We start from the raw sequence: 23,767 nt of genomic DNA, 5'->3' as shown, positions 1-23,767 counted from the left end.
AATAAATATGGTGAATCCACATAATGGAGTGGAATACTATGAAGTTAGAAGAAAAAATAAGCAGGCTAATTATACATCTTTTTCTTCCCTTATATATCTTATCCTACCTAATAAAGAGGGAATATGCTAATTGACCCTCACACAGTCACAAAGATGGAGGCATCCACAGCCAATAAGGAGGGAATATAGTAATTGACTGCCATGCCCTCAAAGATGGCAGCACCCAGTCCCCTCAGCCCCGTCAGGGCAGCAGGCACATGGCATGGCCGGGCCCACCCCCAGGCAGGTCCAGCCACTCCGCGTCCTGCCTCCGGGGCTCCCTAGTCCCCTCAGCCCCCCAGCTGCCCAGGGCCAGCCTGAGGCACAGGCAAACCTTGGATGGCCACTGTCCAGCTGTCTAGGGCTGGTGTGAAGTGCAGGTGAGCCTCGGATGGCAACTGCCCAGCTGTCCAAAGCCGCCTAAGGCACAGGTAACCAGGGTCAGCCGAGGCTTGCGCTGCCGGCAGAGGTGTGATAGGAACATCGCCTTCTCCTGATCGCCAGGTCAACTCCTGCCCCTGAGAGCCCCCAGACTGTGAGATGGGGTAGGCCAAGCTGAGTGAACCCCCTCCAGAGCATGAATTTTCATACACCGGGCTTCTAGTCTATACTAATAAAAGGGCAATATGCAAATTAGACCGGACATCTTCCGGGCAACCTTCTGGACGTCCTTCTGGACAAAACCATGGTGGCAGGGCTGAGGCAGAGGCAGTTAGGAGTAATCAGGCCAGCAGCGGAGAGCAGTTAGGGGGATCAGGCCAGCAGTGGAGAGCAGTTAAGGCGATAAGGCTAGCAGTGGAGAGTAGATAGGGGCAATCAGGCAGGTAGGCAGAGAGGTTAGAGCGATCAGGCAGGCAGGCAGAGGTGGTTGGGGCAATCGGGCAGGCAGGGGAGCAGTTAGGGGCATCAGGCAGGCAGGCAAAGTGGTGAGGGGCAATCAGGCAGGCAGGCAGGCAGGTGAATGGTTAGGAGCCAGCAGTCCTAGATGTGTGAGGGATGTCTGACTGCTGGTTTAGGCCCATGGAATAGGGCCCAAACTGGCGGTTGGACATCCCCCAAGGGGTCCCCAATGGGAGAGGGTACAGGCTGGACTGAGGGACACCCTTCCCCGCACAATTTTGTGCTCCAGGCCTTTAGTCTTATATAATAAAAGGGTAATATGCAAATAGGCCAAATGGCAGAACTGAATGAGCAATCAAGCTAATAATATGATAAGGCTGCTCAACTGCTCGCTATGACCAGGGGGCATTCAACTGGTTGACCAGTCACTATGATATGCACTGACCACCAGGGGGCAGATGCTCTGACTGGTAGGTTAGCTTGCTTCTGGGGTCCAGCCAATTGAGCAAGATGGGCCAGACATGCCCTGGAGCCCTCCCACGGTTCCTCCCTGGCCCAATCGTGCACTGGTGGGGTCCCTCAGTCTGGCCTACACTCTCTTGCAATTCAGGACTCCTCAGGAGATATCGGAGAGCCAATTTCAGCCTGATCCCGCCTTTGGGGGGACACCAGAGGCAGGGCTCGTGGCTAGCAAGCACTGCGGTGGCAGAGTGAGCCTCCCCAGATCGGGACTGATTGGCAGGCACAGTGGGGTAGGGATGAGCAGGAGCGACAGTAGGAGCTGCAGGCGGCATTGGACGGTGGGTTTCTGCCCAATCCCTGCAGGCCACCCAGAAGGACCCCACCCATGCATGAATTCGTGCACCAGGCCTCTAATAGATGATAATATGTTGAGTGAAAAAATCAAGGGGTAGAAAGTTTAAATAGCATGCAATTTTTTTCTAAGAAAGAGGGCAAATAAGAATGTATACTCATATTGGTTTTATTGGTACAAAAAAACCACCTGGAAGGCACATGTACAGGAGTAGCTTCTTCAGATTTTTTAAGAGTTTTTGTTAATTTCTAGCCGAAACCGGTTTGGCTCAATGGATAGAGCGTCGGCTTGGGGACTGAAAGGTCCCGGGTTCGATTCCAGTCAAGGGCATGTACCTTGGTTGCGGGCATATCCCCAGTGGGGGGTGTGCAGGAGGCAGCTGATCGATGACTCTCTCTCGTCGATGTTTCTAACTCTCTATCTCTCTCCCTTCCTCTCTGTACAAAATCAATAAAATATATTTAAAAAAAAAAAAAGAGTTTTTGTTAATTTTTAGAGAGAGAAGTGAGAGGAAGAGAAACATTGACGTGACAGCAAAATATTAATCGGCTGCCTCCTGCATGCCACTCACAGGGGCTTGAGCCCATGTGCTATGACGGAATCGAACTAGCAACCCTTCAATGCAAGGGATGATAACCAACCCACTGAACCACACCTGCCAGGGCTCAACGTATTACATATGTCCCCCTTCCCCGCCACTGACCCCTTCTAGCCCGCACCCTCCACCCTTGCCCCAGGCCTATAATCATAGGTTATCCATATATGCATAGATCTTTTTTAATCTCTTCTCACCCCCCACCCCCACCTTCCCTCTGAGATTTGACAGTCTGTTCCATGTTTTTATGTATCTGGATCTATTTTGTTCAACAGTTTATTTTGTTCATTAGATTCCACATATGAGTGAGATCATGTGATACTTGTCTGTCTCTGACTGACTTATTTCACTTAGCATAATACTCTCCAGGTCCCTCTATGCTTTCCCAAAGGGTAAGAGAGCCTTCTTTCTTTACTGCTGCATAGTATTCCATGGTGTAAATGTACCACAGCTTTTTTATCCACTCACCTACTGATGGCACTTGGGCTGTTTCCAGCTCTTAGCTATTATAAATTGTGCTAGTATGAACATAGGAGTGCATACATTATTTTTTATTGGTGTTTCAGGTTTCCTAGGATAGATTCCTAGAAGTGGGATTACTGAGTCAAACAGCAGCTCCAAATTTAAGTTTTTGAGAAAACTCCATACTGTTTTCCATAATGCCTGCACCAGTCTGCATTCCCATCAGCAGTGTATTAGGGTTGTCTTTTCTCCACATCCTCGCCAGCACTTGTCATTTGTTGATTTGTTGATGGTAGCCATTCTGACGGGTGTGAGGTGATTATTTTTACTTTTGAATGATTTATTTGGATTTATTTCCTATTCAAGAAAGTAAAATAAAGTAAAAATATTGAATGTCCAAAGGCTGATTCAAATTTTTAAAAGATATAACATAATGAGAAAGGCTGTAAGCCTTCCCATCTGAGGTCTGAGAGAGGGTTGTCTGTGGGAGGAAGATGAAGTAGCCTCCATGAACCTTAGGTGCCCAAAGATTGCTGGAAAGAGAACACAATATTTTCAGAGAACAAACTGCCTTTTTTAAAGAAATAAATCTGTAGTGCATGGGAGATAAGAATGAAGTGACAAAATGGTTTCAGGAAACAATTTCTTAGCTAAGCCAATGTGACCTGCTCATTTATTTGAGGGCAAAGTTTGTTTTGTGCGTGTGGTTTTTTAAAATATATATTTATTGATTTCAGAGAATGGAGAGGGAGAGAGAGAAACATCAATGACGAGAACCATTAATTGGCTGCCTCCTGCATACCCCACACTGGAGATTAAGCCCATAACACAGGCACGTACACGTGCCCTTGACTAGAACTGAACCCAGGACCCTTTAGTCCACAAGCTGATGCTCTATCCACTGAGCCAAATCAGCTAGGACGAGGCAAAGATTTATGAAATAGTTAGACAAGATGAAAGATGAAAAAGAAAAGGGAGGAAAATTGGGGCCTATTCTAGTGTGTTGTCTGGAAATCAAGGTTTCCTAGTGCCTCCTGAGAACTACACTGTTGGGTTGCCCTAGCTAATAGCTCTTGGGATTTCCTGTCATGTGCATCACAAAGCCACCCAAAGTCACAGAGCAAGGAAGGAGAAGAACTTGGGTTAGCAATGAGTAAATCTAGCTGCTCAGCCAGTGTTAGATACACCCTGCTGCCTGCCTGCTCCCTGCACACCCTGCCCCCACCTCCACAGGCCTTCAGCCCCATCCCAGCTTCCTGAACTTTGATCCTGGCTTCAACCTACAGCCTTTGCAAAGACAAATGTGGCAGAGTCAAAGGGGGCAGGATGGGGACAGGGCAGCCTGGAGAGCACCTGCCCAGCTTAATGGAGAATCACTACTGGGCTCCAGCCACAGGTTTCCAAGCAGAAATATGGGCTCAGGTTTGTTCGATTAAATTTTTCCAGAGAAGTTCAGTTTTATGAGAAAGCTTCTAATTTTTTTAAGTGGGAAGTTTGTTTTATTTTGATAATATTTTTACATTAATTATTTGAGAGAGAAAGAGAAACATTGATGTGAGACTGGAACATCAGCCAGCTGCCTCCTGCACATTCCCTACCAGGGATTAAGCCCCAAACCCAGGCATGTGCCCTGACCAGGAATCAAACTGCAACACTTCAATGCACAGAATGACCCCCAACCAACTGAGCCACACCAGCCAGTGCAAAGATTCTAATTTTAAAAAAATAAGTAATTTTTTAAAAATTTAAGCTCTGTCAGTCCCAACAAAACAGGCCTCAAGTTTCCAACCTAAGAGGTAACCAGGCAGAAGACTGGAAAATCTCTGGCTCATCCCATTATCTATCTATCTATCTATCTATCTATCTATCTATATATATATAAAAGGCTAATATGCTAAGTGTCTGACCATCCTGTGATGCTCACTGACCACCAGGGGGCAGATGCTCAACACAGGAGCTGCCATGACATGCACTGACCATTTACAGAGAAATGGCACCACAGACCTGATGCCCACAAAGCAACACTCAGCTTCCCCCAAGAGGGGCACAGGCCCCACCACTACCCTGGAGTGACAGCCCACAAAATCGCAGCCAATGCTGCCAAGACCCCATGGCACAAAATTCAGCCCTCAGCCCAGCCCAGCCTGGAAACAGTGGCTGTGGGTGACAGGTAAAGACACCATGTAGCAATGCCCGCTTCCTCTCCCTAGTGATGACTAGCCTCCTTGCAGTTTCTTCAGCCCAGAATCACAACTGGCTTTATAGCCAGATACAAACATTTCACACTTTAACCAAATGTCTGTGAAGCGTTTTCCCATGCCTCCTCTCATTTGATCCTCACAGAAGTCCTGGAGTAAGTAGATAGGAGACTCATTTCCTATTTTCTTTTCATTAGTCAGAAAACGGAGATTTAGAAAGCTTAGACACTTAACCTAACTGAGAAGAAGAAATGGTGGACCTTGAAAATGACTTCAGCTTTTCTCACTGCACAGAATATAGTCAAACACTGCTGCAGTTAAATATTTTAACCTTTGTTCTCACTGCCTGATCTACAGTAATAATCTGCTTTGTGTTGATATTTACTGCCGTGTTGCTGGCTATTACCTGAAAGAGAAGTTGGGGTGCTTCACTGGGCTGAAAAAAGTTTAGCTAAATCAGAAAGCAGGTCTAATTAAGCATGTTTATTCTATACTAAAGTAGTGGGGTGTCCCTCAGCCCGGCCTGCCCGCTCTCACAGTGCAGAAGCCTTCAGGGCGGGAGGTGACCAGCAATCTGGGGAAGGCAATGCCCCCATCACACCTCTGCTACTGCCACTGCCGGCAGTGCAAGCCTCAGCTGGCCCTGGTTACCTGAGTCTCGGGCAGCCCCGGGCACCTGGGCAGTCAACATCCAAGGCTTGCCTGGACCAAGAGCTGGCCTGAGGTGGCTGGGCAGCTGACATCTGAGGTTTGCTTGCACCTTGATCTGGTCCTATGTGGCTGGGCAGCCGACATCTGAGGCTTGCCTGCACCTCAGGTGTCAGCTGGGCAGCCACCATCTGAGATTTGCCTGTGCCTTGGGCTGGCCCTGGGTGGCTGGGGGACTGAGGAGACTGGGGAACTCCAGAGGCAGGAGCACCGAGCGGCCAGATCTGCCTAGGGCAGGCCCAGCCATGCCGTGCACCTGCCACCCCAACGGGGCTGAGGGGACTGGGTGCCGCCATCTTGAAGCGTGGCAGTCAATTAGCATATTTCCTCATTATTGGCTGTAGGAACTGCCATCTTTGTGAGGGTGTGATGGTCGATTAGCATATTCCCTCTTTTCTTTTAAAAAAAATATTGATTGTTTACAGAGAGAAAGGGAGAGGGATAGAGAGTTAGAAACATCAATGAGAGCCAAAACCAGTTTGGCTCAGTGGACAGAGTGTAGGCACACTGACCACCAGGGGGCAGCTCCTGCATTAAGTATCTGTCCCCTGATGGTCAGTGTATGTCATATCGACCAGTCATTTCACTGTTCAGTCAATTTGCATATATATAAAGAGCCAGGGTCATAACATCCAAAATGACTGAAGGCTTGGCCAAACACCAGGCTGGCAAGGCCTGTAGAAAGAAGCAAGGTGACCGAAACCGGTTTGGCTCAGTGGTAGGGCATCAGTCTGCGGACTGAAGGGTCCCAAGTTCAATTTCGGTCAAGGGCATGTACATTGGTTGCGGATACATCCCCGGTTGGGGATGTGCAGGAGGCAGCTGGTTGATGTTTCTCTCTCATCAACGTTTCTAGCTCTCTCTCCCTCTCCCTTCCTCTCTGTAAAGAAAATCAATAAAATATATATATAAAAAAAAAAGAAGCAGGGTAATCACCTTTCTCAGGGTCTTGCCAGCAGCCAAGCTTCTCTCTCTCTCTCTCTCTCTCTCTCTCTCTCTCTCTCTCTCTCTCTCTCCCCTCTCTCCCTCTCTCTCTCTCTCTCTCTCTCTCTCTCTCTCTCTCTCTCCTCTCTCCCTCTCTCTCTCTCTCTCTCTCTCTCTCTCTCTCTCTCTCTCTCTCCCAGAAGTCAGCAATTCAGCCTGCTCACCAATAGCCTTGGGTGGCTGCTGATCAGCCCTGCCTCTATGATCAGGCTCGGAGATAGCCCCAAAGATGTTGACTGGCACAGAAACTAACCAATCAAAACCAAATCTTGCGAGGAGCCAATGGCTGCCTAGGAGGCAGAGTTTTTTACACTGACTGGCATAGAAACCAACCAAAGCCAAATCTGAGAAAATTGCAAGGAACCAATGGCTGCCTAGGAGACAGAACTTTTGACACCAACTGGCATTGAAACCGACCAATCAGAACTAATTCTGGGTGAACTGCGAGAAGCCAATGGCTGCCTAGGAGGTGGAGCTTTTGAGACTGACTGGCATAGAAACCAACCAATCAGAACCTACTCTGGGTGGACTGGGAAGGCAGAACCTAAGGTGGAGGCTGAGGAGGGGTTGTAAGGGCAACAGCTATTTGGTGTAAGGTGTAAGAAATTGATTGAATTTTTAAAAATATATATTTTATTGATTTTTTACAGAAAGAAAGGGAAAGAGATAGAGAGCTAGAAACGTCAATGAGAGAGAAACATTGATCAGCTGCCTCTTGCACACCCCCTACTGGGGATGTGCCCGCAACCAATGTATATGCCCCTGACAGGAATCGAACATGGGACCCTTCAGTTCGCAGACCGACACTCTACCAGTGAGCCAAACCGGCTTCGGCTGATTGAATTTTTTAATGACGGGTTTGGCAGTATAGTGCACTGGTCGGCAAACCACAGCTCACAAGCCACATGCGACTCTTTGGCCCCTTGAATGTGGCTCTACCACAAAATACCACATACCCTAATTAAGTTAATAACAATGTACCTACCTATATAGTTTAAGTTTAAAAAATTTGGCTCTCAAAAGAAATTTCAATTGCTGTACTGTTGATATTTGGCTCGGCTGACTAATGAGTTTGCCAACCACTGGTATAATGCATATGGCTGGCTGTCAGTTCAGATATAGGGATTATGTTTTTGTGTGCCAAGAGCATTTCCTCCTGCTGAAAAAGGCTTTTCCTCCAATTTAAGCAATCTATTCTATATAATCTATCTATATTAATAAAAGGGTAATATGTTAATTAGACCAGGCCAACCAGCCTTGTTCCAGATGTCTGACTTCCTTCTGGATAAATCCATGGTGGTGGGACCAAGGCAGAGGCAGTTAGTGGCAATCAGGCCAGCAGGGGAACGCAGTTTGGGGCAAGATCAGGCCAGCAGTGGAGAGCAGTTGGGGGCAGGATCAGGTGGCAGAGCAAGGCATTTGGGGGCAACCAGACAGGCAGGCAGAGGGGTTAGGGGCAATCAGGCAGGCAGGCAGGCGAGTGGTTAGGAGCCAGTTGTCCCAGATTGCTAGAGAGATGTTTCAGATTGGAGAGGGTGCAGGCCGGGCTGAGGAGCCCCCAACCGTGCACAAATTTTGTGCACCAGGCCTCTAGTAGGACATATAAAAGGCTAAGTTAACTCATTCATGCACGCTACATATAAAGCTCTTGCTGGTGCCAATTGCATACGTGTGTTTCGACCTATCATTGTTGATCATGAATTTGGTTGACACTTCAATTGTAGAAAAAGGGCAAATAGTGATATTAAAATGTTTCTTCTAATTAATGTCCTTTCAATGTGCACCATGCCACTAGTTTCTTCATCTCAATGCATGGGCCCTTTTATTGGAAGGGCCCATGCACTGAGCTCTTTAAGGAAATCTCATTATAACAACAGAAATCTATTAGACAAAGAGCATGGAAGCCAGGTAAAAAGATTGGTTCTAAGACACAATCTCCTTTTCAAGTCCCCATGCGCACCTCCAGGCTGGTTCTGGGCCTTTAAATTACTCCTGTCTTCTGAAGGCCTGGAACAATATCTCCAACACTTTTTCTTTGCATTTCCTGTGTAACTTAAATTCCCAGGGCCCGGTTTAATGCCAAATTACCTGAGATAAACAAGTCACACTAAGATCTTCTTTTCTTTTCCAAACCTAAACAACAGCTGGCAGCTGGAAATGGTTATTTACAACCTGCACACCAATACATGCATTTGCCTGGTTTACTGGTAGAAATGCTTAGCTGTGCATTTTGTGGCCAGCCTAACAGAAGGGAGGCTGGGGACAATGCTGCGTAGTGGCTAGAGGGTAGGCTTTAGGGTCAGTCTGTCTGGCTCAGCCAATCATTGCCTGGTTGGCAATCCTAACTGTCCCCATTCCATTACAGCAAGCATGTCAAACTCATGGCCCACAGGCCACATTCCTCATTAATTTGGCCCATGTTAGCCTTTGAGTTTAACATGATTGCATTACAGTCAATTGTCAGGGTTAAGACAGTACATGTGAAACACTTAGACTAGTGATCTGTGCATAGTAGGCACTTAGCACTTAGTAGTTCCCTCACCCAGAAACAGCTGACTGGTTGTGGATCTTAGCAAGTTCTGTTGCACTCTGGCAAGCAAACCTGTCCACTCCTTGCCATCATCCTCCGTGAGCTGTCATCTTTTTCACTAGCCACTTGGTGGGTCTCTTGCCTCCACTACTACTGGGCTTTTCCCACAGAAGCCATCTAAAACTAAGCCTGTATTTTGTCTGCTTGATGCACCAGTATTTCCCGTTCCTCACTTTCACACACAGTCCTGCTCCTTGAACTCAGGATTCCTTCCTGCCTTGAGGCCTTTGCCCTCATCATCTCGGTATTCTCATCAATCAGATCTCAGCTTAAAGGGACTTTAAGCATAGCACTTATTAGACCTATTTCTTGTTAATATGTTTGTGGTCTGTCTCCTCCACTAAAATATCAGCTTTGAGAAATCGGAGGCCACTTTCTGGGTTTTTTATCACAGAATTTCCCACACCTGAAACAGTGCTTGAAATGGAGTAGACATGAGTAGACCTTTCTGGAACCGATAACTGAGTGTATGAAATTTCTGAATGGACAATGCCAGAAGGGACAGGCGGCAGGATGACTTCTGGAACTGCTGGAAAGACTTCTTCTTCTCTCACAGTGTGCTTTCCTGACCCTTCCTCCTGCTCTTTCTGGGACAGTGAAGCGAAATGTGACACAGTAAGTTTAATACACCATTAGAGATAATTGAAAAATATTGATTTTTTTTTCATGTGAAATTAAGTAAATACCACACCTCTGTAATCTAATCAATGGCCTATGTGACAACATGATTCCAGGCCAAAATGTACTTTGGTCTACTTCTGTATCCAGCACACAAAGTCAAAGCCATTCCCACTTCACACCCACCCTACCTCATCCTCCAGCCCAGCCCCTGACAGCACACAAGTGAAGACACTGCATTTATGAAAACACAGGATGTGGCACATGTTTACAGTGGTGAGTACAGGCAACACAAAGTTTATTCTTGCTATTATTTATTAATTATATTTTCCACACCCACACTCTAAACCTAATTTACTTCACCTATATGTGTGCATGTGTATGTGTATCCAAAGTAATGTATCTTCTGAGTATTTGCACTCTACCCCTCAAAAATAACCCTGCTGAACCTTGGAAAACACAAGAAATGAAGCATGAGATTCCCTGGGAATCCTAAGGAAAGAGATGCAGGTTTTTCTTGTAATCTGATAGCTATATTTTACTGAACCCATTGAGTGCTGGGCACCATTCAAGGGTCTTTAGATGAATAAATTTATTTGATTCTCAGCCCTCTGGGAAGGTCCTACTATTAATCTCCATTTTACAATTTAAAACTCTAGGCAGTGAGAGGCAAGAGTTCTAATCCACTCAGTCTGATCAACAAGCTCTGCTCCTTCCACTCCTCTCCAGAATACGGCTCGGATGGATAGCACCGAGAGAAAGGGAGAAAGCGAGAGAGAAGGGAGAGATGAGAGAGGAGGAAGAGAGAAAGAAAGGGAAAGAGAGAATAAATGAATCTAATTCTCTGCCATGGTTTGTCAAGGTTCTAACCTGAAGGTTTAAAATGAAATCTCCATCTCAAAGGAAGCAAGCTGCAGAACTTGCCAAGGAGGGGGCTCATTGGGAGGAAGGCTTGGCAGGTGGGGGAGGCCCATTGGAATGGGCCTGTTCTCCTTCTCCTGGGCAGCCCAGCAAGTTGGCACTTCACTCCTCATGCCTTGGCCTCACCCACCTGCCAACAGCAGTGATCAGACTAGACCTAAAGGCTGAGTCCAACCCACAGACATTTGCCTGGTCTCCATGACGGTAAAAAAAAAAACAACAACAATGTTTTTCAGACAATAGTTAAATTTCACTTAAAATTCCCGAGTTCTAGATTATTTTGAAAAAAATAAAAGACACGGAAAGATCTGGCAACACAGGCTTGCATTCCTGCCTGGCAACAGTTGTCAGGAGCTGAGGACAATGGCCTGCCAGATGGCCTGATGCCCTCTGGATCCCCACCCCACAGGTTGTCTCCCTGCCAGTGAGGGCAGGTCCAAGTTGCCGTTTATCAGCAGATCAGAGAAGTTTTCTTTCCCTGCAGTGAAGATGACAGTGATAGCTCAGGTGTCCATGTCTCCAGGAAAAGTGGAACCTCCACCTCCACCACCCTCGTCGTCTTGCAGCTGACGCTGACACATGGGCTTCCTGTGTGCCAGGCCCCTGCACATTTATTAATGCAACGAATTCTCACAACCCCAGGAAGAGGATATAGCTATTACCTCTACTTTACAGATGATGGAGAGAGGGAAGAGAGTACATTTCAAGAAATTAGTAGACTCTCAGTGGAGATGGGAGGGGGCAAGAAGAGATTAGCCAAAGAACATGTATGCATATATGCATAACCCATGGACACAGATAATAAGATGGGGAAGGTCTGGGGTGGGGTGGTGGTTGGATGGAGGGGGACAAAAATAGAGAAAAGAAACATCTTTTAATAAAAAACATATACAATAAAATAATAATAATTACTTAGTTAGTTAATTAATTAATTAAAAGAAATTAGTAGCCAATAGATTTCTTTACAAAAATGAAGAATATTCCCAGGTATGCCAAGTATATTTAGGCATTAGAACAATCTGGCATAGAGCTGCATAAGGAAATGAGTCCTGGCCACTACAGTCATTTGTATAACCTGCCTGCTCCCTGCAGGCTTCTAACCTGTGACCCCTGCATGGGAACCCCAGGATCCTGATATACATCAGTCACCACAATGGGATCCTGGACTAGATGTCAAGTCCCTTCCAGCTCTGACCTTCTGTGATTTTAGGTGGTTCATAAAATGTACCTAATTAGCTTGGGACTCCTTGGAGCAGAAACACACACGCAGAACTGCAAGTTCACTCAGACTTGAGAAAAGTGGTGGTGCCTGCAGGGCTCCTATGTTGGGGACCAGACAGCTGTGGTTGTCCAACCTCCTGCCAGGTGCTGCCTTCACCCATAACTGTCCTGTCCTCGAAGGACATGCTAAGTCAGGGCTGTCTCCAGAGGATCCATCAGCTAAGGGTGGTCAAGGTAGTATCGGGTTCCAAAATGGAGGTGGTGAGACAGCCAGTAAGCCAGGCCCAGTGGAACAGGGAAACAGAGACAGACATCTGAAGGTCACCGCCCAGAAATAACATCTAGGCTTCAGTTGTCTTTCAGCTCGTCTCAGAAAAGCAGCAAAAAGAGGTGGGGGACACCAGGACCTGCTGTAATGAGCAACAACCCTCACACTGCCCAATCCAGTGGAAACAACCCTGAAAGAGCATTCCTGGAAAACTGATGAATATTCTGCTGAAGCCTTCCCTAAGATGAGAGAGAGAGAGAGAAAAGCTTCAAGACTATGGATCCGCTGTGCTCTCCCACCATTCCCTTCCTCTCTTATTCCCACACAGGCCTGCACCTCCTAAACCCTAAGGGTTCCCAGGAGACTTGCAACCTAAACCCTAAGGGATGGGCAGCCACAGCTCGTCACAGGTTAATCTCTTGACCCTGTTCCAAGACTCCGTTTTCTCTGACTTCCCAGAGAGCTAGAGCAACCCAGCCTACGCTCTCCTGTTGCTTCTTCTACACTAAGCCCTCCCTTGTTTTACTGTCTCCAGCTTTAGTAAGCATTCCCTCACAGTCACCTGAACTCATGTGGTGACATTTTCCTACACAAAGTCAAGAACCCACACACTACCGCCACCCTGCGCAGACCGGCTCAGGGTCAGGTCTGCTTTCCAGTAACAGCAGGACAAGCGAGTGACAGTGACTTCCCTGGGAGAGGAAGTGGGGGAGGACAGGAAGGTGACTAATAGTGGGGGAATAGAATAACACAGAGGCTGTGGGGTATAAGAAAGGTAGCTAGGACAGGGCATGTTATTAGGACTAGTTTGAATACTCCACTCACAGTGCCTGAGGGACCAAACTTGTCCACTAGAGGAGGAGGAACCAGCCAGGTCTCTGGAGGCTTGACCTGGAGCCTTGGTTACAAGGATCTGTTCTCTGTCTGCTTTATGGAGACTGGCCAACAACTCACTAAGGGACAAATTGGTTCATCTCCTTCCTGGTTACGATGTCAACCCAGCAAACACTCATGTACCTGTCCTTGGGCCAAGTGCTGGACATACAAAGAAACAAAAGTGGGTCTCTACACTCAAAGAAGAAGAAAGACATGAAGCCCAATCCCTTCGATAGCACAATTCATGAGGAGCCATGGGATCCTGCCACGTAGGAGAAAATAATTCTGCAAGTATTAATTATTCTGTACCGCAGTCTACAGTGTGGAGCTGACTTGAAAGAAGGGTGGCAGGGAACACATCACTGGCAAGGCAGGGAGTTGGGAGAAAATATGGTGTGCCCAGGAGATAGCCAGCTTCCCAAGGTGTGTCCTGCAGGGTTTGAAATCTCAGGTGCCTGCAGGGTTGGGACAATATTCTCAATGCAAAGTGAGCACTTGATAACTGGCAACACCAGTCAGAAGAGGCCAAATTGTCATTACAAGTCAACTATTGAGGGGGCCACTGTTCGGTGCTAAGGACCAGGGCTGCGACAGAAGGCAGGCCCACTGGGGCCAAAGCACCGTTTTATCTGGAGACTGAAAAGGCCAGGCTTTAATGGAAATCTCTATGTATAAATATGGGAAAACACAGCTACGGACCCAGTTCAGCCCAGTGTTAAAACTCTGGGCATGAATAGGTGGATGACTATTTAAAGATGAGATTGGAGACCAGAGACCAACTAAGGATATGGGCAAGAGGAAACAGCTTCCCCAAGAAAATTCTCCACTTAAATGTGCTATGTTCACAGAGCAATTGTTAAGACTACAAGGGTCAGACGGTGGGACATCGTAAGTCATCCTGTGGCACTGAAGACAACTGATACTTTCTTATCCTATATAATAAAAGCCTAATATACTAAGTGTCCTGTGATACTGTCAACCGTTCAACCAATCAAAGTGTAATATGCTAATGATATGCTAAGAATGCTCAACAGCTTGTTATAATGTGCACTGACCACCAGGGGGCAGATAGTCAACCAGTCACTATGACGTACACTGACCACCAGGGGGCAGATGCTCAAACCTGGTAGGTTACCATAGTTTGCTGTTGGGGTCCTGCCAATCAGGACTGAGCGAGACAGGCCAGACATGCCCTGGAGCCCTCCCACAACCCCTCCCCAGCTGGCCAACCTCCTGCATCACACCCCGGCCCCAATCATGCACTGGTGGGGTCCCTCAACTTGTCCTCTTGCAATCAGGGACCACTCAGGGGATGTCGGAGAGCTGGTTTCAACCCGATCCTGCAGGCCAGGCCAAAGGACCCCACTGGTGTACGAATTCGTGCACCAGGCCTCTAGTACTATTTATCAGCTTTTTAAATTATTATTATTATTATTATTATTATTATTATTAAAACTAAAAGATAAGTATAGCACAGTATGGCACCCATGAAGTCCATAGGGATTTTCAAAATTGTCCAAGTGAAAGGAGTTTAAAGACAGGAAAGGCAGTTTTAAGGAAGGAGGGTCCAGCGCAGAGGAATGCATACGTGATAGAGGGCAGAGGCAGCTTCAAACTGCCCATTTATTATAAGAACGTTACATGATAAGGGGAAAAAGAAGAGGGGGGCACCGGGTGGGCTTTGAAACTTTGGTACTGACACCATGTAAGGAAAAGGGGGGAAAGAAGCCAATTAGGAAAGCACAGGGGAAGGGGTCTAATTAGAATGTAGCGTATACAGACAAAGAGCTGCCAGCATTTATAAACCTGTAAACAGACTCCGAGGACTGTTTGTTTTTTTCTTCCCATTTCAGAGAGGGAGGGACTCTCCTATTTGGGGGACCCTTCCCCAAGGAGGAGTTTATATATGCTTGCAATAAACTTCCACATTTTTGCTAAAATCTTAGTCCGTAATTTTATTCTTCAAACTTCGTAGAACAAGAACCTACAATGAGAGTCCAGTGTGCCATTCTGCATATCACAATTTCATACTAGAGCAGGATGTAACTTCAAATGCCTCTGGGGCCCAGCCAGGTACCACATGCAATGAGGGAAGCCAGTTAGGTAGGTGCAATGGTGGCCTGGACAGTGACCCTCCCATCTCCACTCTGCTCCAGCTGTGAGGGAACTGAGGCCAGGCAGAATTCTAATTTGGATTTCACAGACTTTAATTGATATTTTAAAGAAAATACCATAATCATATATTTATGGGAAATCTCCCAATTTTTCTATGTTAAGAGCTAATTAAAACACTTAAAGAACAAAACATTACGGGCCAAATAAACATGCCTGTGGTCTATATTTCACCCCGATTTGTAATGTCTGCCATAAAGAATTCATTTTTAAATGCGCTGTATCTCTATTTTTAAAGGATTATAAAAATTTAACTTATATCCTATATAATAAAAGCCCAGTGACTGATGGTGGAACAATCAGAATGACTGGTTGACCAGTTGTTATGACACACACTGACCACAAGGGGGAAGATGTCCAACGCAGGAGCTGCCCCCTAGTGGTCAGTGGAAGCGCTGCTCAGCTGACCCGGATGAGCGGTGCTCCTACCCCAGGCTAATCCCTGCAGGCCGCGCCCCCCAACCAGTGCACAATTCCTGTGCACCTGGCCTCTAGTATAAAAATAATCAACTTCACAGAAATGTCTGAGACTAGTACAATGAACTCCTATTTACTCTTCACCTGGATTCAATCTTACTCATCTTGAAATCTCTGCATGCCAGGGCCCAAAGGCACTACAATGCTGAGGAGTCACTGAATGAACGCCCTGAGGAAAAATAAGCAAAACACTGTGTGCCAAGTCCCGTTGGCTGAAACGACAGGGTGGAATGAAAGCCAAAAATATCGAGGAAAGAAATGAATCAGATTCAAGATAGGAACCAAGGAAGGAAAAGAGAACAGACACAAAGATTACATGGACCACACATTTATTTTGCCTGCTGAACGCCTGCTTTGTTTTATTTGTTTTTTTGTTTTGCTTGGCTTATTTTGTGTAGTAAGAGAAATAGACAAATCCCCAGTAGTCCAGGTAAAAACCACACAAGGACAGAAGAGACCAGGCATGCTGACACCATACTTTCTATAAGACCTTACTGATTCAACCATCACCCGTTTTGTAGCTTGTGATTATTTACACAAGCCAAGCTAAATTTCATCAGAGCATTATTAATTCTTTGAGAGAGTTTGCTAAGCAAATGAACAGTATACACAGGGAAATGTTAAATATTTGCTCTGGGTGGGGGGGGAGCAAAAGCAAATGAGCAGCTTTAAAATCCTTTGTAATTATATTGATGTGCTGAACTTTTGTCTAATTATTATGTTCCTTGAAAACTGAGTAAATTTTTTTTTTTCTAAACCATCTGGTACTTCTTTAAAAATATATATATTTTATTGATTTTTAACAGAGAGGAAGGGAGAGGAATAGAGAGTTAGAAACATCGATGAGAGAGAAACATTGATAAGCTGCCTCCTGCACACCCCCTACTAGAGATGTGCCCACAACCAAGGTACATGCCCTTGACTGGATCGAACCTGGGACCTTTCAGTCCACAGGCCTACGCTCTATCCACTGAGCCAAACCGGTTTTGGCCCATCTTGTACTTTTAAAGCACTAGAGGAAATTAGACTTTAACATAAAGGTGAACATTCTCACTGACAGAAAACTCACACATTGCCAACTTACCTTTATGAAAACAAAAATATCAAACTATGTTTTTTCTTTTAAACCTAAATGAGTTTTACAAAGATTATTGTTTTGCCAGAGGGCTTCATCGGATCCCCTGCTCCCTCCCCTGTCAGTGGTTTGGAGGAGGTCCACCCAATGGCAGAGAGCATTAGCTACTACGTAGGAGCACTTTTTATATGCTAGATCTGCTGTTCAGTACACTCATGCATCGTGTCATTGAATCCACAACGAGGAACTCATCAATGGATTACCAAACAAAAAAAAGTAAGCTTCATCATCATCTCCACTTTATTGACAGGAAAACTAAGGCTGAGAGAGGTCAGGGTAACATCTGAGATTAAAATTCAAGGTGACTGGCTATATGGCCCCCCAAACTACCCGCTTTACATCGCAGTGCATCATAGAGCCCAAGGCCAAAATCAATGAGCCCAGGAAAAAGGTTGTGGAAAAGGTCTGTTCTAGTTGTGTGGCTCTAGAATACAGCCTATTTCTCCCTCACACACTCAACCAGAGCAGAACCCTAATAAGGATTATCTAGCTGGCTAGAATCACAACTCATGAAGGTTTATCCAATAGATATCCTATCTAATAAAGAGGGAATATGCTAATTGACCTTCATGCCATTACAAAGATGGCAGTGCCCACAGCCAATAAGGAGGGAATATGCTAATTGACTGTCATGCCCTCAAAGATGGTGGCACCCACAGACACAAGATGGCAGTACCCAGTCTCCTCAGCCAGCAAATGCAGAAGGCACACAGCAAGGCTGGGCCTGACCCCAGGTGAGCCTGGCCACTCTGTGCACCTGCCTCTGGAGTCCCTCTGATGCCCAGGGCTGGCCTGAGGTGAAGGCAAGCCTAGGATGGCAGCTGCCCAGCCACCAAGGGCCGCCAGAGGCTCAGGTAACAAGGGCTGATCAAGGCTTGTGCTGCCGGCAGTGGCAGCAGCAGAGGTGTGATGAGGCGTCGCCTCCTGCCCTTGAGGGCTCCCAAACTGTGAAAGGGGGCGGGCCAGGCTCAAGGGACCCCCCACCTCTTCCAGTGCATGAATTTTCATGCACCGGGTCACTAGTGTGCCCATAAAAAGGTATATAAGTCAAAGTTTTAAAAATTGAAATGGAAAAAGGGGTCCTTTGAAATCTAATCTTAGGGAAAATACTTTCTTAAAGACAACCAAGTTTTTCCTTTGGAATCAATCTGAAAATGAACAGGTTCCTCCATGGGGCATAACAATGCCCTAGGACAGCAGTTGCCAACGGGTTGTCTGCAGACGACTGGTGGTCCGTGAGGTCCGAAAGGTTGGCAGCCACTGCTCTAGGAGAGCTGAGATGATAACAATTAGAGGTGATTAAGCCGACTTCTTGAAAATGGTTTAGCAATGTTTCTCAACATGTATTTCACTGATCCTGTGAGAAAGAGAGGTTCCCAAGCACAAAACAATTTTCATCATAATTCCATGACTTTTTCTCTGTGTTGATCATTTGTATTGATGATGCAAAAGCAACAGTAGGTAAAACTGCTTGTAGCCTAAGTGGATACAAGGCAGTGGCACCAAACTGTACTAGTAGTCATTGTTCTTTACTTACATGTACTCACAATAAAATAAACAAAAAAATCACTTTTACTTACAGTGTCCTGAAGAAACAGTAAAAGTTACTTTATTACATCTCATGAGTACACATTTTTAAATATTTTGTGTGAAAAAAAAAATGGGAAGTATACTTAAAGTGTTTCTGCTACAAGCACAAGTACAATGGCTAATCCCAAAAAACACTTGGCATGACTGAGTTGCCAGCTGACCTAGCCATACGTTGCATATTGTATATGATGTCATTTTTAAAGAAATCCAAGATAGTGGCAGAGGAGGTAGGAACTCACCTCCATTTGCAACAGCTGAAATATTAAAAGGTGAAGAAAAAAGAGAGAACAAAGAAGAAAGGAGGAGGAGGATAGGTGGGGGGGGGAGGGGGAGGAAGAAGAGGAGAATGAAAAGGGAAGAAAAACAAAACAAAACAGAAGAACATAATTAAGAGAATAAAACAGCAGCCTAGCCAGCATTGCTCAGTGTTTGAGCATCAACCTATGAACCCAAGAGGTCACAGTTTGATTCCTGGTCAGGGTACATGCCTGGGTTGTGGGCTCAAACCCCAGTGTAAGGAGGCAGCCAATCAATGATTCTCTCTCACCACTGATGTTTCTATACCTCCCTCCCTCTCTCTTCCTCTCTGAAATCAATAAAAATATTTTTAAAAAGAAATAAAAGAATAAAACAGCAATAAATATAAAACTATCAATAATCATTTAAACGTAAATGGCTTAAATAATCCAATCAAAAGACATAAGGGAGCTAAGTAAATAAGAAAACAAGACCCATACACAAGCTGTCTACAAGAGACCTACTTCAGAACAAAAGCTACCCACAGACTGAAAGTAAAGGGTTGGGAAAACATATTTCATGCTAATGAAAAGGAAAATAAGTTAGGGTAGCAATACTTTGTAAAGTATTACAAAATAGACTTTAAAATAAAGGCTATAGTAAGAGACATAATGACAAAGGGAGCAATCCAACAATATTTTACATAGGAACACCTAAATATGCAAAGCAAATCTTGATGGACATAAAGGAAGAGATTGACTGTAATACATTCATAGTAGGGCACTTTAACATGCCACCCATAGCAATGGATAGATCTTCCAGACAGAAAATCAAAAAGGAAACAGTGACATTAAATAACACTCTAGATTAGATGGTTTAAATTATATCTTCAGAGCATTTCACCCCAAAGCAGCAGAAGATATATTCTATTAGGTGCACATGAAACATTTTCCAGGATAGAATACATACTAGGACACAAAGCAAGTCTCAGCAAATTTAAGAAGACTGAAATCATATCAAGCATCTTAGCTAACTACAATGTATGAAACTAGAAATCAATCAAAAGAAAAAAACTGAAAAACACACAAAGACATGGAGGCTAAATAACATGTTACTCAATAATGAATGGTTTAATAGTGAGATCAAAGAAGAAATCAATAGATACCTTGAAACAAATGAAAATGAGAACACAACAACCCAAAATCTAAGGGACACAGCAAAAACAGTCCTAAGACAGAAATTCATAGCATTACAAGACTATCTAAAGAAACAATAAAGATTTAAAACAATCTACCTTTACACTTAAAGGAATTTCAAAAAGAAAAACCAACACAAAAGCAGGAAGGAAAGAATAAAGGGAGCCTAAAAAAAAACAATAAAAAAGGTCAGTTATACCAAGAGCTGGTTCTTTGAAATGATAAACAAGATAGATAAACCAGGCTCATTAAGAAAAAAAGAGAAAGGACCCAAATAAATAAACCAGAAATGAAAGGGGAGAAGTAACACCAACACCAAAGAAATACAAAAGACTGTGAAACAATATTATGAGCGATGATATGCCAACAAATTGGACAAAATGAATAGATTCCTAAAAACATATAATCTTTCAAAACCAAATCAGGAAGAATCAGAAAATTTGAATAGACAGATTGCAACTAGTGAAACTGAAGCAGTAATCAAAAAACTCCGGACAAACAAAAGTCCTAAACTGAATGGTTCAAAGGTAATTTTTACCAAACATTCAAAGAACTAATACCTATCCTTTGTGAACTATTCCAAATGATTTAAGATGAAGACTCCCAAACTCATATTACAAGGCTAGCATTATCCTAATTCCAAAACCAGATAAAGACATTACAAAGAAAAAAATTATAGGCTAATATTCCTAAACATAGATGCTAAAGTCCTCAGCAAAACATAAGCAAACTGGATCCAGCAATACATTAAAAAGATTATGCGCCATGATCAAGTAGGATTTATTCCAAGGGTGTAAGGTTAGTACAACATTGGCAAATCAATAAGCGTGATACACCATATAGACAACATGAAGGGTAAAAATCATATGATTCTATCAATAGATGCAGAAAAAGCATTTTATAAAATCCAGCACCTCTCCTAATATATAAAATCCCTGGGTCATAACAACTGGTAATGAATGAGGCTCAACCAACCAGAAGTCAGTCCTGCAGTCAGCACTGGGTTTCCTTGGCAACCCAGTGGTGACTGCTTCCACTGAAGGAGCAGTGCCCCAACACTGACTGCTAAGGGGGCTGCAAATCAGGGCCAGAGAGAAACCTGAAGAGAGAAGCAGGGACTGATCTGTTGCCTCCATGGCAGCTTTTGATCAGCACTTGCCTCTCTCTCTCTCAGTCTGGCCAGCAGCCATGCTTCCATTTCTCTCCAGGCCTCCACCAGAGCTGCTGATCAGCCCCATTTTTTCTGATCAGGCCCCACTGATAGGCCCAGAGATGTAACTGGTATAGAAACCAACCAATCAGAACCAAATGTGGGTGAAGTGTGAGGAACCAATGGCTGCCTAGGAGGCGGAGCTTTTGACGCTGACAGGCATAGAAACTGACCAATCAGAACCAAATCTGGGTCAATTGTAAGGAGCCAATAGCTGTGTAGGTGGCAGAGCTTTTGACATGACTGGCATCAAAGCTGACCAATCAGAACGAAATTGACCAACAGAGGAGGGCAGTTAGGAGCAAGATCAGGCTGGCAGGGGAGGGAAGTTGGGAGCAACTAGGCCTGCAGGGGAGGGCAGTTGGGGGTGAGATCAGGCTGGCAGGGGAGGGCAGTTAGGGGCAAAATGACCTGCAGGGGAGGGTAGTTGGGGGCAAGATCAGGCAGGCAAAGGCAACTGGGGGCAAGATCAGGCCATCAGGGGAGAATAGTTGGAGGCAAAATCAGGTGGCAAGGGAGGGCACTAAGGGGTGATCAGGCAGGCAGGCAGAGGCAGTTAGGGACAATCAGGCAGGCAGACAAAGGCAGTTAGGGGCTATCAGGCAGGCAGATAGGTGAGCAGGTAGGAGCCAGCTGTCCCAGATTACGAGAAGGATTGGAGAGGGTACAGGCTAGGCTGAGGGAACCCTCCCCCGCCTCCATGCACAGATTTCATGCACCAGGTCACTAGTTTATGATAAAAACCCTCACAACTAGGAACAGAGGGAACATACTTCAACATAATGTTCTGGTGAGGATGCAGAGAAAAAGGAACCTCGTGCACTGCTGGTGGGAATGCAGACTGGTGCAGCCACTATGGAGAACAGTATGAGGTTTCCTCAAAAAATTAAAAATGGAACTTCCATTTGACCCAGTAATCCCACTTCTAGGACAATATCCCTAGAAAACAGAAACACCAATCAGAAAGGATATATGTGCCCCTATGTTCATAGCAGCACAATTCACCATAGCTAAGATTTGGAAACAGCCTAAGTGCCCATCAGCAGATGGATGGATTAAAAAACTGTGGTATATCTACACAATGGAATATTATGCTGTTGTAAAAAAGAAAGAACTCTTATCATTCACAACAGCATGGATGGACCTGGAGAGCATTATGCTAAGTGAAATAAGCCAGTGGGAGAAAGATAAATATCACATGATTTCACTCATTTGTGGAATATAATGAACAAAAATAGTTCCAGAGATAGAGAAGCATCCAAAAGACCACCAAACCTCAGAGAGAGGGCAGGGGGAATTGGGGGGGGGGGGGCGCGGGTGTAAGAGATCAACAAAGGATTTGGATGCATGCATATAAGCATAACCAATAGACACAGACACTAATGGGGTGAGGGCATGTGCTGGGGGGGAGGGCGGGGTAGTGCTGGGGAGAGATCAACAGGGGAAAAAGGAGTCATGTGTACTAATTTAAACAATAAAGAATTAAAGGGGGAAAAAAGGACAAGCTCTATTCAGATTTGGGTGGTTTAGCAAACACTTTTTCAAATACAAAAGTAAACCTTTCAGAGCTTCCACCATGGCGTACCGCGGCCAGGGCCAGAAGGTGCAGAAGGTGATGGTGCAGCCCATCAACCTCATCTTCAGATACTTGCAAAATAGATTTCGGATTCAGGTGTGGCTTTATGAGCAAGTGAATATGCGGATAGAAGGCTGTATCATTGGTTTTGATGAGTATATGAACCTCGTATTAGATGATGCAGAGGAGATTCATTCTAAAACAGGGGTCCTCAAACTTTTTAAAGTGGGGGCCAGATCACGGTCCCTCAGAGAGCTGGAGGGCCGGACGATATGAACTACTAATTCCTACTGTAACACCTCGGCTGCGCTCACTGCCCAAAAAACCTGGCGGGCCGGATCAGACTCCTCTGCGGGCCGCATGTGGCCTGCGGGCCGTAGTTTGAAGACCCCTGTTCTAAAACAAAGTCAAGAAAACAACTAGGTCGGATCATGCTGAAAGGAGATAATATTACTCTGCTCCAAAGTGTCTCCACCTAGAAATGACTTGCATGCTAAGTGAGGAGTTACTGAGAAACAATATAGTTTGTGTTGTATGGTGTCCTTTGTTTGGAGAATATGTCTTACCAATTTATTCATATTGGCTTACAATAACCTTAAGTAACTACTAGATGACAATAAATGATGTTTAATTGTTTTTGTTAAAAAAAAAAAAAAGTAAACCTTTCATTTCAGGGAAACAACTGACAATATCTGTTGCTAATGATAAAATTCAAGCTTCCAAGTGTAAACAAATAGAAAGCTTGTTTGTTTAATAGCTGGAGTTTAATAGCATCCCAACAGTTAAACTCTTTTTACAAAAATAAGATAGGTGGTGATATTAATGAATGTGTTTTGTGTTTTGTTTTGTTTTTTTGAATATTGCAAAGGAAGCTTTATAGTCAATGAAAATACAGTACTTTGGATTGGCCAAAATGCACAGTACACATGAAATCAAGGTCATGTACTTTACTTATTGACCATGTGACTACAGTGCAAAAGGTCACTGTTCCAACAGCCTTTACCAAGTAATCTTCCAAATTGCTTTTAAATAAAGTTCTT

At 44.8% G+C, this 23,767-nt stretch overlaps 2 protein-coding genes across 7 annotated transcripts in view; one reads left to right on the top strand and one right to left on the bottom strand.

The window, feature by feature from the left end:
• The window catches only part of KATNIP (katanin interacting protein), a 181,737-nt gene that overhangs the window by 154,431 nt on the left and 3,539 nt on the right, over nt 1-23,767 (bottom strand). The gene's annotated exons all lie outside the window — the stretch shown is intronic.
• On the top strand, nt 22,717-23,388 carry LOC311622226 (small nuclear ribonucleoprotein E-like). The gene is made up of 2 exons (XM_084883133.1): nt 22,717-22,934; nt 23,135-23,388. The coding sequence occupies exons 1-2, from the start codon at nt 22,728-22,730 to the stop codon at nt 23,204-23,206; spliced, it is 279 nt and encodes a 92-aa protein (XP_084739259.1). The 5' UTR covers nt 22,717-22,727; the 3' UTR covers nt 23,207-23,388.

Source organism: Pipistrellus hanaki (assembly GCF_964339955.1).
Source record: "Pipistrellus hanaki genome assembly, chromosome: 4".
In the NCBI taxonomy this organism is placed as follows: Eukaryota; Metazoa; Chordata; class Mammalia; order Chiroptera; family Vespertilionidae; genus Pipistrellus; species Pipistrellus hanaki.
This window is presented reverse-complemented; position numbering and strand designations above follow the sequence as displayed.